The 15058-nt window shown below is 42.5% G+C and overlaps 2 protein-coding genes across 7 annotated transcripts in view; both read right to left on the reverse strand.

The window, feature by feature from the left end:
* Nucleotides 1-15058, reverse strand: part of ZBTB24 (zinc finger and BTB domain containing 24) — a 55255-nt gene that overhangs the window by 17338 nt on the left and 22859 nt on the right. Inside the window, exons 1-5 of one of the 6 annotated variants that reach the window (XM_073337019.1) lie at nucleotides 10184-12348; nucleotides 8559-8654; nucleotides 3231-3419; nucleotides 1151-1213; nucleotides 879-1026 (exon numbers count right to left, since the gene is read on the reverse strand). In XM_073337019.1, the coding sequence (XP_073193120.1) occupies nucleotides 879-1026; nucleotides 1151-1213; nucleotides 3231-3419; nucleotides 8559-8654; nucleotides 10184-10396 (709 nt within the window). In that variant the 5' untranslated portion in view covers nucleotides 10397-12348. Of the gene's footprint in view, nucleotides 1-878; nucleotides 1027-1150; nucleotides 1214-3230; nucleotides 3446-8558; nucleotides 8655-10183; nucleotides 12349-15058 lie in introns of those variants that run through there. The other 5 variants (XM_073337007.1, XM_073337009.2, XM_073337012.2 and 2 more) reach the window with 5 other exon arrangements.
* On the reverse strand, nucleotides 4095-8531 carry LOC144930364 (uncharacterized). The gene is made up of 2 exons (XM_078851922.1): nucleotides 5579-8531; nucleotides 4095-4501 (listed from the first exon to the last, which is right to left on the reverse strand). Exons 1-2 carry the CDS (start codon nucleotides 6093-6095, stop codon nucleotides 4095-4097), a joined length of 924 nt encoding a protein of 307 aa, XP_078708048.1. The 5' UTR covers nucleotides 6096-8531.

The raw sequence follows: 15058 nt of genomic DNA on the forward strand, positions 1-15058 counted from the left end.
AGCCATTACACAAAGCTGACAAGTATAGGAAACATATAAAAACACAATTGAAAAGAGTTTGAAAAACAAAAAACAAACAGTTGTTAGTTTATTTAAACTCTTGTATGTGTCACTCAGGTAAAAGGAAATCCTCCTCAGAAGTAAGCCAATTATTTTAAGTTGCTCTTCTGGACCTCATATGTATCTCTATTAAATGAGTTACTTGGGGAAAGCAAAAAGGATGTCTTGGAAATCTGATCTTAAAACAGTATTAACTAAACAATGTTTGGAGGAGGAAGGAAACACAGGGAAGAGATGCAGGGAGGTGAGAGAAGAGAAACAGAGGAAGAACTGAAAGAAATCTCTTCAAACACACCTATGCTTATTTTTACTGCAATGCTGTTTTCTTGGATTACTCATCATTTACTAAGCTATTCTCCTAGATTCACAATGACACTTTTCATGCACAACCCCGATGTTCAAATATACTCCATGTCACCAAAACCTCTGGATATCTATGACTGGTTAAATACTTATGTAAAGTAACATCTATACAAAACACATAGGATGTTTCTTATGGATTTTCTCAGTGTTTAAATGTTTCCAGCTAATTTCTTGCTAAGAGCCTTGTGAAAAACTTTTGGCTAATTAAACAAATAATAATAATATGGACTCTTGATTTCTTATCCATGGTTTGCCTATAATTAGGGAACAAGATCACCAAGAGAGAAGACACTGCTTTTTGTTGTATATACACCTCAGTTAAAACCTTGTCCATCACAAGTTGTTTAATCTCTAAATTCAGCTTTATTTTGTTGGACAAAATCTAATTTTCATGCTGATTATTCCATCCAAAATCAGAATTACACCAGATTTACAGAAGATGTTTTTAAACCCACCTCCTCCTTGTATCCAGCCATTTTTTACTAATCGATGAAAAACTGACTCTTTATAAGTAAGCTCCAGACCACTGCGAGAGGTCCCTGCTTCTCCTGTACACAAAGAGCGAAAATTCTCACAGGTTTTGGGGCACATATCAGAATAGAGCTGCAAAATGGAGGGAAGTAAGTTTGTAAATAACTTCAAAAGGAAAGATCCTGCAGCCCTTTCTCATGAGAATAAGAGCTGCAAGACAGGGCCTTATGTTTGCTCTTTTTTTTCTATATCTTACCTCAAATAACAAGGTGCCTGTGGGCTGCTCCTGAATAGCTATATCCAAGTACACAAACACATGCTGTTTAAATCAGGAAAAAAATCCAGTTTTAAAAAAAAGTGTCAAAATCTTTTAAGTGTTCACTATTCTGATGTAAGACAGTTTAGCTGCTCAGTAAAATGGTCTCAGGTTTCTTTTTATAATGAACATCTAAAATGGACCCATAATTAGGTATCAAAACAGCTTTTAGAAATAATAAAGTATTAGCTATATAATCTAGTATTTTGTTGAAACAAAAATATTCAGTAAGTTTCAGGTCATTCTTGGACAAAAAAAGACCATTATGTTGCACTAGGAGACATCAGGCTGGGCCCATTTCATCACTGGTGTAAGCAGGTGCAGGTTCACTGACACCTATGTAAGATCACAACCAATTAATCCATAAAAAGAAAAGGAGTACTTGTGGCACCTTAGAGACTAACAAATTTATTTGAGCATAAGCTTTCGTGAGCTACAGTTCACTTCTAGCTGTGGCTCACGAAAGCTTATGCTCAAATAAATTTGTTAGTCTCTAAGGTGCCACAAGTACTTCTTTTCTTTTTTTGAATACAGACTAATACGGCTGCTACTCTGAAATTAATCCATAATAACACTGACTACTATACCAAATGGAATTATTTTGCTGGATGGCTGATCACTGGTCAGATATAAGGAGGTAAATAATTAAATTCCAGTCAGCAAGAAGCAAACTTAATAATTCAGCATTTTTTAGGATAAACTGATCTCTGATAGGAAAATTTTTTTAAAAAATTGTATGACAACTGAATTAGATTTTCCAGAAACATTGACAAAAATTAACCCATTAATCAAACATCATAGTGTTTGCAAAAGCATTGAAAAGTTCAGCTGCTTATCTGAAACTTATCTGGACATCCTGGATGAAACCATGGCCCCACTGAAGTCAGTTTTTGCCACTGACTTTGATGGAGCCAGGATTTCACCCCTTGAGGGTATGTCTACATAGCAGCTGGAAGCAAGCCTCCCAGCTCAGGTAGACAGACTCACGCTAGTGGGGCTTGAATTAGTTCACTAAAAATAGCAGTATGGACACTCAGGCATCTCAGGTTGGAGTTTGGGCTGCCAAGCCTAGGGAGTTGTGTGGACTTGAGAGCCCAAGCGGCAGCCTGAGCTGCAACATCCATATTGCTATTTTTAGCCCGCTAGCTAAAGCCCTGCTAGGATGAGTCTATCTACCCAGAGCGGGAGGCTTGCTCCCAGCTGCAGTGTAGACATATTCTGAGTCTACAAAACTGGTCTGGAAATCTCAAGAAAATAGGTTTACTCAAGATATTTGTAGCACTTTTGATTTTGGTCCTAGCTGAAATTTCACAAGAACATTCCTTTCTTTGGCATTTCAGCAGTTTTCATTCCAGTTCTGACCAGAAACAACTTAGCTCTATTCTGTCTATATTCCCTGGCTGCTGAGAGGTGACATTCTCTCCTTCCTCTTTGCTGCTAGTAGGAGGTGGCTTTCCACAATTTCCCTCCCCTCTTGGCTACTGGGAGAAACAAAATCTCCCATCTCCTTTCTCTATTCCCTGGGTATGGAGAGAACTCTTCTTTTCCTTAACTCTGGTGGGATTCCAGTGATTATTTCTCTTTGCTGTACCTTCCATGTGGTGGTGGGAGGGAGGAGAGGAACTAGGCACTACAGTGCAGTTGTCTCCTTTCATTTCTTGTTGGGTTTGCCATTTTGCCCAGTAAGCAAAAGGTAGGGCAGAGAGCACAGGCACGGAAGGCAGTCCTTTAGTATGACAGCAGCGTGAACTTCACTGTAAGTCTGTGGTCTTAGACACAGAGTGCAAATCAAGAAGTCAAAAACTGAGTGGCAACCATACTGCAGATTTATATGGATGGATCTAAGAAGTCATGTCTAGAAAGTATCAATGCCTCTTATCCTCTCCCCAAGACCCCACTACCCACCAAATCGCAAGCAAACAAGCAACCCATTGATAAATCACATCAAATAATTACAGTTACATAGCTTATAACTGGTAACAGACCCTACAATTTCCTTTTAGAAACCAGTGTAACTTGCCTTGCTATTTTGCATATGTTTGGTGTAAAAATCCTCAGTAATAGCTTGGTAAAGTGCCACAGGTTTAAAATCTTGGTAGTTCCACTTGTCATAAGCCCACTTGAGCAGTTCTTGTTCACTTCCCAGCAGTTGGCCATCAATAAAACACATCACGCTGGAGGGATACTCCCAGGTTTCACCTTTCAGTTCCTGAATTTAGAAGAAAAAACGAACATCTGCAGGAATTACACTTTGGATTTAGTACAGAAGCAGTCAGTAATACAGACTCAGACTCCATGCTGATGAATGTGATATAAATGCCGAGTTAGATGGATTTATTTTTTTCGTTTTACTTGTTAGGTATTTATGCTTTCCCTTCCCAAACTCCAGCCCTCCTAAGAACACCATCATGAAAAATAAAACATAGGAATCATTCAACTATATTTTGCAACTTCTCCTGAAATCAGGAATAAATGTCCGAAAGCTATAGAAGGCTTTCCAGAATCCTGTTATAACAGAACATGATCATAAAAACAAATTATTCTGGTTTCACATTTGGGTCAGCTTGGAGGTTTGCTTTGGCAAAACCCATTCACCAAACTAGGTGTAACCTCTATAGTTACCTATAATTAATCAAGGATTCCCCAAGGGAAGCAAGGGCTCTAAACCACATTTCAGCATGCTCATATGTAATTGTTGAGTCTTGAGGGCTGTAATTATACTGATTTTTTTAATGAGCTTCTCCCACCATTGCTTTAGCACTTATGCAGTTTCATCAGTGCAAGTAACGGTGAGAGTGCTGCACTTCAGGCTGGCTAAAATGCATGGTGATGGGGGTTGAGTGGAGTAGGTAAGGGTTGTAGTTTGCCGGGCTGGATGGTGAAGCTATAGGTGTTGGAGGCAGCTGGTGGCAATAAGAACCGGGGGGGGGGGGGGGGAGTGGGTTGGAGGTGACATGGGGGCACAAGGGAAAGAGTTTTGGGACAAGGGCTGCGGGGGGGGGGAGCAGGCATAGTAGTGCTCCGCCTGCATAGCTACAAGCTCCTGTATCGAGTCCGCTTGGTGCTCCATAATGCTTAGCAGCCGCTCTGTGCTTTGGTGCTGGTGATCTGCATTCTGCTGGCGGACCCTCCTTTCTCTCTCCCACCACTCCTGTGCTTTTTGATTTTCATTAAGGGACTGCTGCATTACTTCATGCAGCATGTCCTCTTTGCTTCTACGTGGTCTCTTCCTAATTCTTTGGCGTCTTTCGGCCGGTGATAACACGGATGGCTGAGATCTCAAGGTTGTATCTGTAAAGCCAAAATGCAACACTTAACAGAGGCAGCATTGTTCACACCAGACAAAGCAATAATTCACCCGTACTTAAAGACAAGCACAGTGTACACAATAGCAGAAACTGCCCATCCCAAAGCGAGCACACACAACCCACAGGAGCCCTAAAATGGTGAGTAAGCACAGGGGTAAGGAGGACTGATTGTTTCACAGCTGTTCTGTCCTCTGGGTTTCTGTGCCTTGGGGAGAGCTAACAGCTGCAGGGGGCCCCCATATTTAACACTGTCCCCACATTTTCCCCATGAGTTCATTCTGGAAGATATCTCACTGCTGAGGGTGAACTGGGAAGGAAGGGAGGGTCTTCTACTACAATGTAGCTTCCACCCTGGCCCATATGCAGCTTGCTGTGTGCAGCAATGGTCCCCCTGCCTCATGGCACAGTGGTGCATGTTAGCCTGACTGGGACAAGGAACACAGCAGCTCTCCCAAGGAACCTTAGGGGATTGGAACACATGACTTATGAGGAGAGGCTGAGGGCACTGGGATTGTTTAGTCTGCAGAAGAGAAGAATGAGGGGGGATTTGATAGCTGCTTTCAACTACCTGAAAGGGGGTTCCAAAGAGGATGGATCTAGACTGTTCTCAGTGGTAGCAGATGACAGAACGAGGAGTAATGGTCTCAAGTTGCAGTGGGGGAGGTTTAGGTTGGATATTAGGAAAAACGTTTTCACTAGGAGGGTGGTGAAACACTGGAATGCATTACCTAGGGAGGTGGTGGAATCTCCTTCCTTAGAAGTTTTTAAGGTCAGGCTTGACAAAGCCCTGGCTGGGATGATTTAGTTGGGGATTGGTCCTGCTTTGAGCAGGGGGTTGGACTAGATGACCTCCTGAGGTCCCTTCCAACCCTGATATTCTGCACAAGCACATTGCCCACTTCTGCATGAGACCTTTGAAGGGATCACTGAGGCCGATTACCGTGATGTGAGAGATCACAACAATGCCCTATTCTGCATCTAGGCATGCATGCTGCCCTAACCCTTCTCGCACCAAAAGCCCACACCGTATAACTTCCTTCCCAAAATAAAAGCCACTTACTGGGCACCTCCTCTGGTGTTTGTCCTTCCCCAAGCACTGGCCGCTGTGACTGGCTACCTTCCTCCTGGCTTGAGAACAGCTCTTGGCTGCATGCATCTAGGGATGACGGGGTGTCTCCCTCCTCCTCAGCACCCTTGCTCCTGGTTTCCTCCTCCTGCCTTGTTGAACTGGGCTCTGAAGTGTCCATGATGGTCCTCGGAGTGGAGGTGGGGTCGCCCCCAAGTATCGCGTCCAACTCTTTGTAGAAACAGCAGGTCACAGGGGCAGCACTGGAGCGGCTGTTTGCCTCACAGGCTTTGTGGTAGGCATTCTGCAGCTCCTTCACTTTAACCTTGCACTGCAGTGCGTCCCGGACATGGCCCCTTTCCATCATGTCCCTTGATATCTGCCCAAAGGTATCATAATTCCTATGGCTGGAGTGCAGCTGGGACTGGACAGCTTCCTCCCCGCAAACACTGATGAGGTCCAGCACCTCACCATTGCTCCATACTGGGGATCGCCTGGCGCGTGAAGGCATAGTCACCTGGAAAGATTCGCTGAGAGCACTCCACCCCTAGCTGAGCAAACAGGAAGGGGATTTTCAAAATTCCCAGATAATTTAAAGGGTGGGTCTGATGGTTGGTTACCTGAAGGCAGGTTAGTAGAGTTCAAAGTGATGACCAGAGTGGCTAGAACAGGCATTGTGGGACATTTCTGGAGGCCGATCTGAGCGCATTAACGGTGGCACCCAGCCGGGACGCAGGAAGCGTTATGCTTCTCATCAAGGTGGATTACCAGAAGCATTCCAGCCGTGGAGTCTGGGATTTCTACGTGCCTTGCCAGTGTGGACGCATCGTGAGTTAGGGCGCCCAGGGCTGCTTTTTTGCACTCTAACTCGCAAGTGTAGCCATACCGTCATCAGCATAGACAGGGCCTAGGGTGGGCTTGTCTACTCAGTGAGTTAGCATGCAGCAAGCCAGGGTATGAATCTATAGCACACCAGCTTGCCATGCACTGACTTGACACAGGGACACTGCTACTATGCATTAAAAGTGCTGGTGGCAGCGTCCGCATGGCAAGTTTGTGCACAGGACATTCATGTCCCTGCTTGCCTTTCATTAACTCATCAAATGAGACAAAGGGCTTGCCTCCATGAACAGTGATGCCATATAGCAGCATATGCAACCCAAAAATCATAACACAAAAAATTAACAGCCAATTCTGCTCTTGGATATGTGTCTGCAATTTGTACTGATTTTAAGGACCCCAAGGCTGTTATACCACACACATCATTAACATATTTAAGACTCTAAATAGATTAGACTGGAACAGAGGTTGCCCCTATGTTCGTTGACCTTAGTTGCAATTTTGGCAACTGTAATGATTGAGCGATTTTTGGCCATTGGAACAAGCATCTATATGGTAGATATGTAAGGACCCTATTAGGCGAGTCAGATTTTTCATTTTTTTTTTTAGGATTTAACAAATTATTAATAAGAATAAAGATTATATTGATGAGGGCTCTCTTATCTTTCAGAATTAGCTTTATTATAGGAATTAACCCGGAGACTCGAGATACAGAGAAAAAATTGCCTAAATATCTAAGCACTCTCTTTTTAAACATGATTCATTAGATTGTGATAGTGAAATGTATTAGAGGGCAAAGACAAACCTAGCTGGTAAGGATGTAGGGTAAATTCAGTCCTGGTGAAAGCAGGCACAATTCAAGTGTCTTCACTATAATGCTACTCACTTACGCCAAGGCTGAATTTGGCCCCTAGCTTCCATATACAGCATATTAGCAACACTGTGGTAATAAGTGTTGCCTACAAGACCTCTGAAGTCTTAATTTCAATGAAAAGTCTTCAAAATACTGCTTATCTTTTGTAAAAATTCCAGTTCAAAGAGGGGCTAGATTGGTAATGGTAAACACAGTTCAGAATAGTGTGGGTCCTCTATATAGCAGGGAAGGAAAGCTAAGAACTGATGATCTCAAGAGGTCTGATATGTTTAATGCATATTTTGCTTCAATCTCCATTAAAAGGGTAAATGGTGACTAAAGACTAATATAATTAATATTAACAACAATGGGCAAGGAACAGAAGACAAAATAGGGAAAGAATAGGTTAAAGAATATTTAGAGAAGATAGGTTTATTCAAGTTGGCAGGGCCTGATGAAATTCAACCAAGGGTACTTAAGGAACTAGCTGAAGCAATCTTGGAATTTTAGCAATTATCTGATAACTCAGAGGACAGGTGAGATTCCAGAGGACTGGAGAAGGGCAAACAAAGTACCTCTCTTTAAAAAGGGGAACAGAAGAGCCAGGGCATTGTAGACCAGTCTGACTAATTTTGATATCTGGAAAGATACTGGAATCGTCTAAATTTACTTGATCCTGCCTCAACACAGGGGGCAGGACTAGATGACCTCTCGAGGTGCCATCCAGTTCTACATTTTTATAATTCTATGATATAGAGGACCCCCCACCCCCAATACAGTTGAATTCTTAGTGGCAGATTTAGCAGAAATGCCAAAAACTGAATGGATGCGCAAGGAGGCCTATTCTATTCAACCCTAGAAGTGGTCTCCTCAGACTAGGATCCAGGCACATTGGCAGGCCAATCTGGGGAAGTTTGCACTTGCTACTGCAACTGCTGTAAATACAGGACTTGGCTTTCAAATGCTTCGCAATGCTATATATACCTTCTGCAAGCATTACAAATACTGTATATTTAAAATAAAGTTTCCACAGAGAAAAGGACAGACCATTGCCCTCCTCCTTTGGACTAGTCCTACCTTAGTTTTCTTCCCAAATCAAACAAAATACCTGTTTATTTTATGTTTCTGCACCAACCAAATGGTATCCTGAACAGAACTTGGAGAAGGTATAGAACACCTTTATCTTTATCTACTGTATAGAAGATAGCTTTCGCTTGACAAATCAGAGCTAAATCGAGGTAATTCAAGCACAATTCACTTTGGGGGAAAAAAAAAAGGCACCTTTTTTTTCTCCTGTAAATATTCATGCCATGCAAATTCTAGCAGAGGAAGCACTGCAGGCTCTGCAATCTTGGTTGGAAAATTCAGCCTCAGAGCCTAGATTTTCAAAATAAAAGAAATATTTACTTACAGGCAGTTTACCTGAAAAATTCTCATTATATTTTGTATTCTCTTAACTAAACAGATTAGGATCCAGGCACTATGTTTTAGTTTATTTCATGGCAGTTTTTTCACACGTGTAACATAGCTCCCGACAGTTACATAAGACTACACAAACTGTTTTAAATTAGTATTTTAAACTTAAGAGGTTTTTTAGCATTTGCAAAAGCGGCTGCTTTCCAAACATTAACTAGTTATACTCACACTACCCCAATTAGGGAGGGAGGATAAGCAGATGGGGAAACTGCCACAGAGACATTATGTGTCTGAGCATCATCAGTTGCTCTCGACTTCATAGGGAGTTGCAAATGCTAAGCATCTTGCAAGATCATTCCCAAAGCCATAAGTGAATCAGGAGCACAGTGAGGATTAGAACTTGGGAGATCCTGAATTCTAGTTCTTGTTGCCTCTATCATTTTATGAACAGTACAGTAGAAGTTAGATATGGAACATTCCCATTAGGCCATTTAGGCTCATCTCCTGGAGTGCAGAATTTTTTCCACAAGTATATCTTCTAGACCTTTATTCAGGCTGGTTTGCAGTGTCTCAGTAATAATTTGTATTTCTATACTACCCTCCATCTAAGAATCTCAAAATGTATTACAAACATGAACAAATTAAAGGTCTAGATCCTGCAGTGCTTTACACAGATCATGGCCCTACAGCCAGGGTAGCTGGGCACTGGGGAATCATCCCAGTGTAGGAGGGTTCTACTCAGCCCCCACTCTCTGTTCCCGCATTAGCGTTTGTGGCCAGGGAAAAATGAACATGGACAGAGTGTACCTTTCCGCCACAGCTGTATCTGCAGCTGGTATATTTAGGCTGCTCTAAATAAAGATGAGGGACAAGCTCAGCAGCCAGCCTGTTTAGGATTAGAGTAACAAAAGGTCACATTTGCACATCTCATCCTAAACTGCACTGCGTGCTGCTCGGATATGACCAAGGACCTGGATCTAAATCTCCCAACACCCCAGTAAGGTAGGTATTTTTACTCTCATTTTACAGTAGGGGAAATTGAAGCACAAGAAAAGGTTAACTGACTTGCCTAGGGTTGCAGAGCAAGTCAGATGATGTTTCATTATATTTTAAATCCTGTGTGGCATCACAATATGCAATAAATACTTTAGAACAAACAATTGAAGGATCCCAAGTACCACATGCTTGACAACAAAAAACTGTATGACCAATAAGTAGTTCCCTTCACATTGGTATCATTATAAATGCATACATGAGATTAATTTATAAACTCTAAAAGAGAACCAAATGTGGAATTTTAAATCTTAATTTCATAAAAATATCTAGGACCACAGACAGTCTTCTAATTTGCTTTGTATTTGATTTTAACAATAATGCCGGCCACAATTTTTGCAATCTCCTGTCCCTAGAGCCCCTAGGAAGCAGAAACAGAAAGGAAGAATTTCAAACTGTGCTTTCTTCTGCTTCAACAATGGCCTGGGAGGAGTTACCTCTGCTGTACACTTCGCCACGTGGAACACAGGCTCTTTGAGAAACCCAACCACCGTCAACTGCTGCAATTGCAGGGGACCCATGGCACCCTCACCCGACCGCACACACAGTCTCCTGGTTTTTCCTCCTTTGGTTGCTGCTGCTCTGCTGGCTGTCCAGCCTCTCTCCAGGTCAGCTGGAGGAGGGAGTGTAAACAGAATTCTGCTCACCATAGCAACTCCAATCACAGGGCTAGTGCTCCGCAGCTTCAAGTTGTACTACAAGCCTTACAGATAGAAACTCCGCCTGCACATACATATACACATCCTAGTGCTGTGCAGGGAGGAGGGATTGTTTATGAGTGCACCACTTTCACTGGGCATTTTATTAACACAGTGCTAGATCTTTAACTGCATCCTACATTGGTCTCCTTGGGTGGAGTTTACAAATGTGCCAAAGTGACTGAGGTGCACAACACATAGCTAGGATAGTCCATCAGCAAATGAAATAAAAAAAATAGTACCACGATGGACACACACACACAAAAATGAAAAGGTAAATAAAGACAAATCAATAGAAATAGAATGTTTACTTTTTCTTCCCATGAGAGAGAGACACCTCCTACTAAAACCTTTACCCATAATTAAAACAGACCCACTTATGGACGTTAGGTGACTATATGGGTATGTGCACCCACCTTTTACTATTTGGACAGTTAAATTCAAATAATCTTTTAGAAGTCAAACAAGAAAATTTACCTGTCTTAAGTATTTATATCGCTTCTATTATCATGGTATCTAAGTGCTTCTATGAGGTGTGTTCATTTCACAATGGCCTGGAAAGGGTTAATGTGGCCTATCAAATTTCTTAGCCCCTTTGAACCACACCTGAGGGGAGTCAGGCTTGAGAGGCAAACACTGACTGAGGATTGAGCCCAGTGGCAGGAGCAGGCAGGGCTGGCATAAGACCAGCAAGCAAGGATAGGAGGCGGCTACAGAATGGAAGTATGCAGTCACTCTCTGGACTTAAGAGCAGGAAAAGGTGGAAAGCCAGGAAGGAAGCAGTCCTGGGAAGAAGGGTTTATGCAGAGGGGTGGTGGAGAAAGAAGCTTGATAGAGGTGGACTAGGAGGCAACCTAGGGAAAAAGCAATAGGGTAGAGCAAACCTTGGCTGTTGACTGAATGGTCCCTAGGCTGGAATGCAGTGGGCAGGCCTGAGTTCCCTTACCAGTCATTCAGGAAGTGGCATACCCTTGAATTGGGGGACTACTGAAAACTATAGCTGGACAGACAGTCCAGTAAGACTTTGATAGGAGTGTTGGAAGGATTCATTAGCTAATATTTATACTAGATTTTGAAACTGTAAAGTTCTGTTTGAGACCTTGTCTGCACTACATATGATTTGCCAGTATAGCAATATCAGCAGTGCCTCCTAGTGTAGATGCTGCATATGCCAACAGAATGCATAGTACATAGCCATGTGGTATAATAAAACCTCAGGCTGGCCAGATTGATAATTATAAACTGTACCTCCTGACAGAAGATTCAAAGTTAGAAAGAAGGAAGAGAATTCACAAATTGTAAGAGGACTGCCAAATAGTGAGTCCTCAATTTTCTCAGATCACTGTCAGGGACTAGGCACAGTGATTAAGCTGGTATCATGTGCTGATATTCTCCTAATTGCAATAATCAGGCTCATATGTCCATGCCGATAATGTTAGTTTCAAAGGCTGCCACAAGGTCTAGTTCACAGATTCAAATAAGGCTGGAATGGATCCTATGATCCTCTAGGAGTCTGACCTCCTGATAGCATAGGCTGTTGAACTTCGCTCAATTAATTCCAGTTGGAACTACAACATATCTTTCAGAAAAACATCCAATCTTGATTTAAAGACTTCCAGTGATGGAGAATCTGCCACAATCCTTGCTAAATTTTCCAACGGTAAATTATCCCCATTATTAAAAACTTGTGCCTCATTTCTGGTCTGAATTTGTCTAGCTCGGGTGGACAAACCATGGCCCATGTCTGGCCCACGTCTGGCCCACCAAGAGCTTTTAATCCAGCCGTTGAGCTCCATTCCCCTGCTCTGGGTTGGTGGCTTGCCCTGCTTCAGTGCGCCTGGAAGGCCCTGTGCCCTGCTCCCTGGCAGGCGCTGTGCTGGCGGAACGGGACAAGCCCCCAACCCAACTCCATGGCCGGAGCAGGACAATGGAGCTCAAGGGCCAGATTAAAAGTTTATCTGAATAGCTCTTCTTCAGAGTTAAACTGATTAACAACATTGTTTAATTATGTTTTACTTTGTGGCAATAACCAAAATATAATCAAACTATTTTAGCTTCAGTCAAATGGAGAAACACTGATGATTTGACAAAGCTAATTACAAATCATAAAGAAATCAGCAATAAATGTGAAAAAACAACCAAACTTTTACATAGTGCAGTACACCGAAAAGTTTTAGCTAACATAAAATGTGTGTTCAGACAGGAGCAAAATTGTGTGGTAAAATCAATAAACAGCTCAGTAATGTAATTTTTTAACAGTACATTGTTCAACAGAATTATTTTAATAGTGTTGATTTTGAAACAGACTTGTGTTGTCCCTGTTTGAACATGAATAATTTTGTGAGCATTTATGGCCCGCCATACAATTTCCATACCCAGATGTGGCCCTCAGGCCAAAAAGTTTGCCCACCCCAGTCTAGCTTCACCTTCTAGCCATTAGATCTTGTTATATCTTCATCTGTTAGACTGAAGATCCCTCTCATCAAATTTCTGTTCCCCATACTTGTATATTGTGAACAAAATACCCCTTAAACTTCTTCGTTAAGCTAAACAGATTGACATGCATCTTTTACTATAATGCATGTTCGCCAATCCTTTAGTCATTCTCATGGCTCTTCTCCAAATTCTTCTTGAATTGTGGGCATCAATGCTGGGGGGAATTCTGCACCAAAAAACCTAAAAATTCTGTATGCAATATTTTCAAATTCTGCAAAATTTTGCATATTTTGTCAAACACATCACATCACACCAGTTGCAATTATTTTTTGTCATTTATTTCAAAATACCCGTCAGCAAGTATGTCTAATAATAGAGACAACAAAGATTCAGAAAATGTTTTTTGACAAATAGATTCCTTACTAGGCATATTAATACAGAACTCTGAGTAATAATTCATTTAAACTTCAATACAGAACCATATTTCTCTCACCCCTCAGAAGCAGTGCAAAGGTTTTGTAGAGTCAGGGGTAATGGAGGAGCTGAGGGAGAGAAAAGTAATTGCTGGTAAGGAGTCTGGGTGTGAACTTGGAAGGTGGTTGGGTGGGAGTGGGAAAAGTATGGAACAGGTTTGTTTGGTTTTTTTGGGGGGGGGAGGGAGGGGAAGAGAAACAGGACTATTAGGGAGCTTCCCCCATGCAGTCCCTGGCTGACCCCTACCCTCTCCCATTCAGTCAGGCGCATCTGCCCCATCCCCATGTATCCCTGCACCCCAATTGTCCTTGTACCCCTGTCCACGTGTCCCTCCACCCTCACTCCCTCCATCCACGTGTCCTTCCACTCCCACCGCCCTGTTCCTGTGTCCCTGCAGCCCATGTGTCTCTCTGCCCCTACTCAGCCACTGCCGATTCCTTGTAGCTCCGCACCACCTCTGCCCATGTGACCCTGCATCTTCACTTCCATTCAGCTCCTGCCCCGGTCTGTCCTCCCCCAGTAGCCCTTATGAGCCTGTCTGACCCCTCAGCAGCCCCACGCTGTCTGTCTCCCCATAGCCCCTGTCTCCTGACCTGGCCCGACAAGTGTTGTGAAGAAGGCAGGCTCCTTCTCTTCCCTAGCTGGCTGGGAGCAGCTGCTGTGTTTAGTGCCACAGTGCCCACAGTGGGCAAAAGGCAGAACTGCAGAAGTTATTTTTTGCTGGGAGCTGGTGCTCTGTTCTAGCACCACAGCACCCTCTGGTGGGCAAAAGACAGAACTGCAGCAACATTCCAGCAGAAGCTTTTTTCTGTGCAAAAAGTTAAAAAAATGCTTGGCTCACTAATTATGCCCACACGCAGTGGCACCAAATTCCCCCAAGAGTAACTAGAGCTGGACACAATATTCCGGCAGCAGCTGCACCAATGCCAATACAGAGGTAAAATAACTCAACATTCCCTTGTTTGTACATCCAAAGATTGTATTATCCCTCCTGGCCCCAGCCTCGCATTCAGTTAATTATCCACCATGGCCCCCAAGTGCTTTTGAGAGACATTGCTTCCCAAGATAGTCCCCCATCCTGTTAGTAGGGCCCTACCTTCTTTGTTCCTAGATGTATACAATTACATTTAGCTGTATTAAAATGTATATTTGCTTGTGCCCAGTTTACCAATCCCAATCACTCCATATTAGTGATCTGTCCTCTTCATTATTTACCACTCCACCAATATCTGTCATTTGCAAACTTGCAGTAAATGTTTTTTTTCCCAGGTCATTGATGAAAATGTTAAATAGCATAGGGCCAAGAACCAAACTCTGTAGGATCTCACTAGAAACACACCTGCACAGTGACAGTTTCCCATTTACAATTATAGTGGGGCCTATCATTCAGCAAGTTTTTAATACATTTACTATGTGCCATGTTGATTTTATATCAGTCTAGTTTCTTAAACAAAACGTTGTGCAGTAGCAAGTCAAATGCCTTAAAGAAATCCAAGTAAATTACATTGACATTACCTTTAGCAAATTTGTAATCTCATACAAAAAGCTGGGTTGAGAAGATCTATATTCCACAAAACCACATTGATTGGTGTGCAGAAGGGCATACGTTAACTTGAAATGGTTTGTTATGAGATGTTGTTATAGGATAACTTAAGAGAAATTGTATTATGAGGTATGTTGTGGGATGAATACCAAAACAAATAT

The sequence above is a fragment of the Lepidochelys kempii genome, chromosome 3 (assembly GCF_965140285.1).
Source record: "Lepidochelys kempii isolate rLepKem1 chromosome 3, rLepKem1.hap1, whole genome shotgun sequence".
NCBI classification, from domain to species: domain Eukaryota; kingdom Metazoa; phylum Chordata; order Testudines; family Cheloniidae; genus Lepidochelys; species Lepidochelys kempii.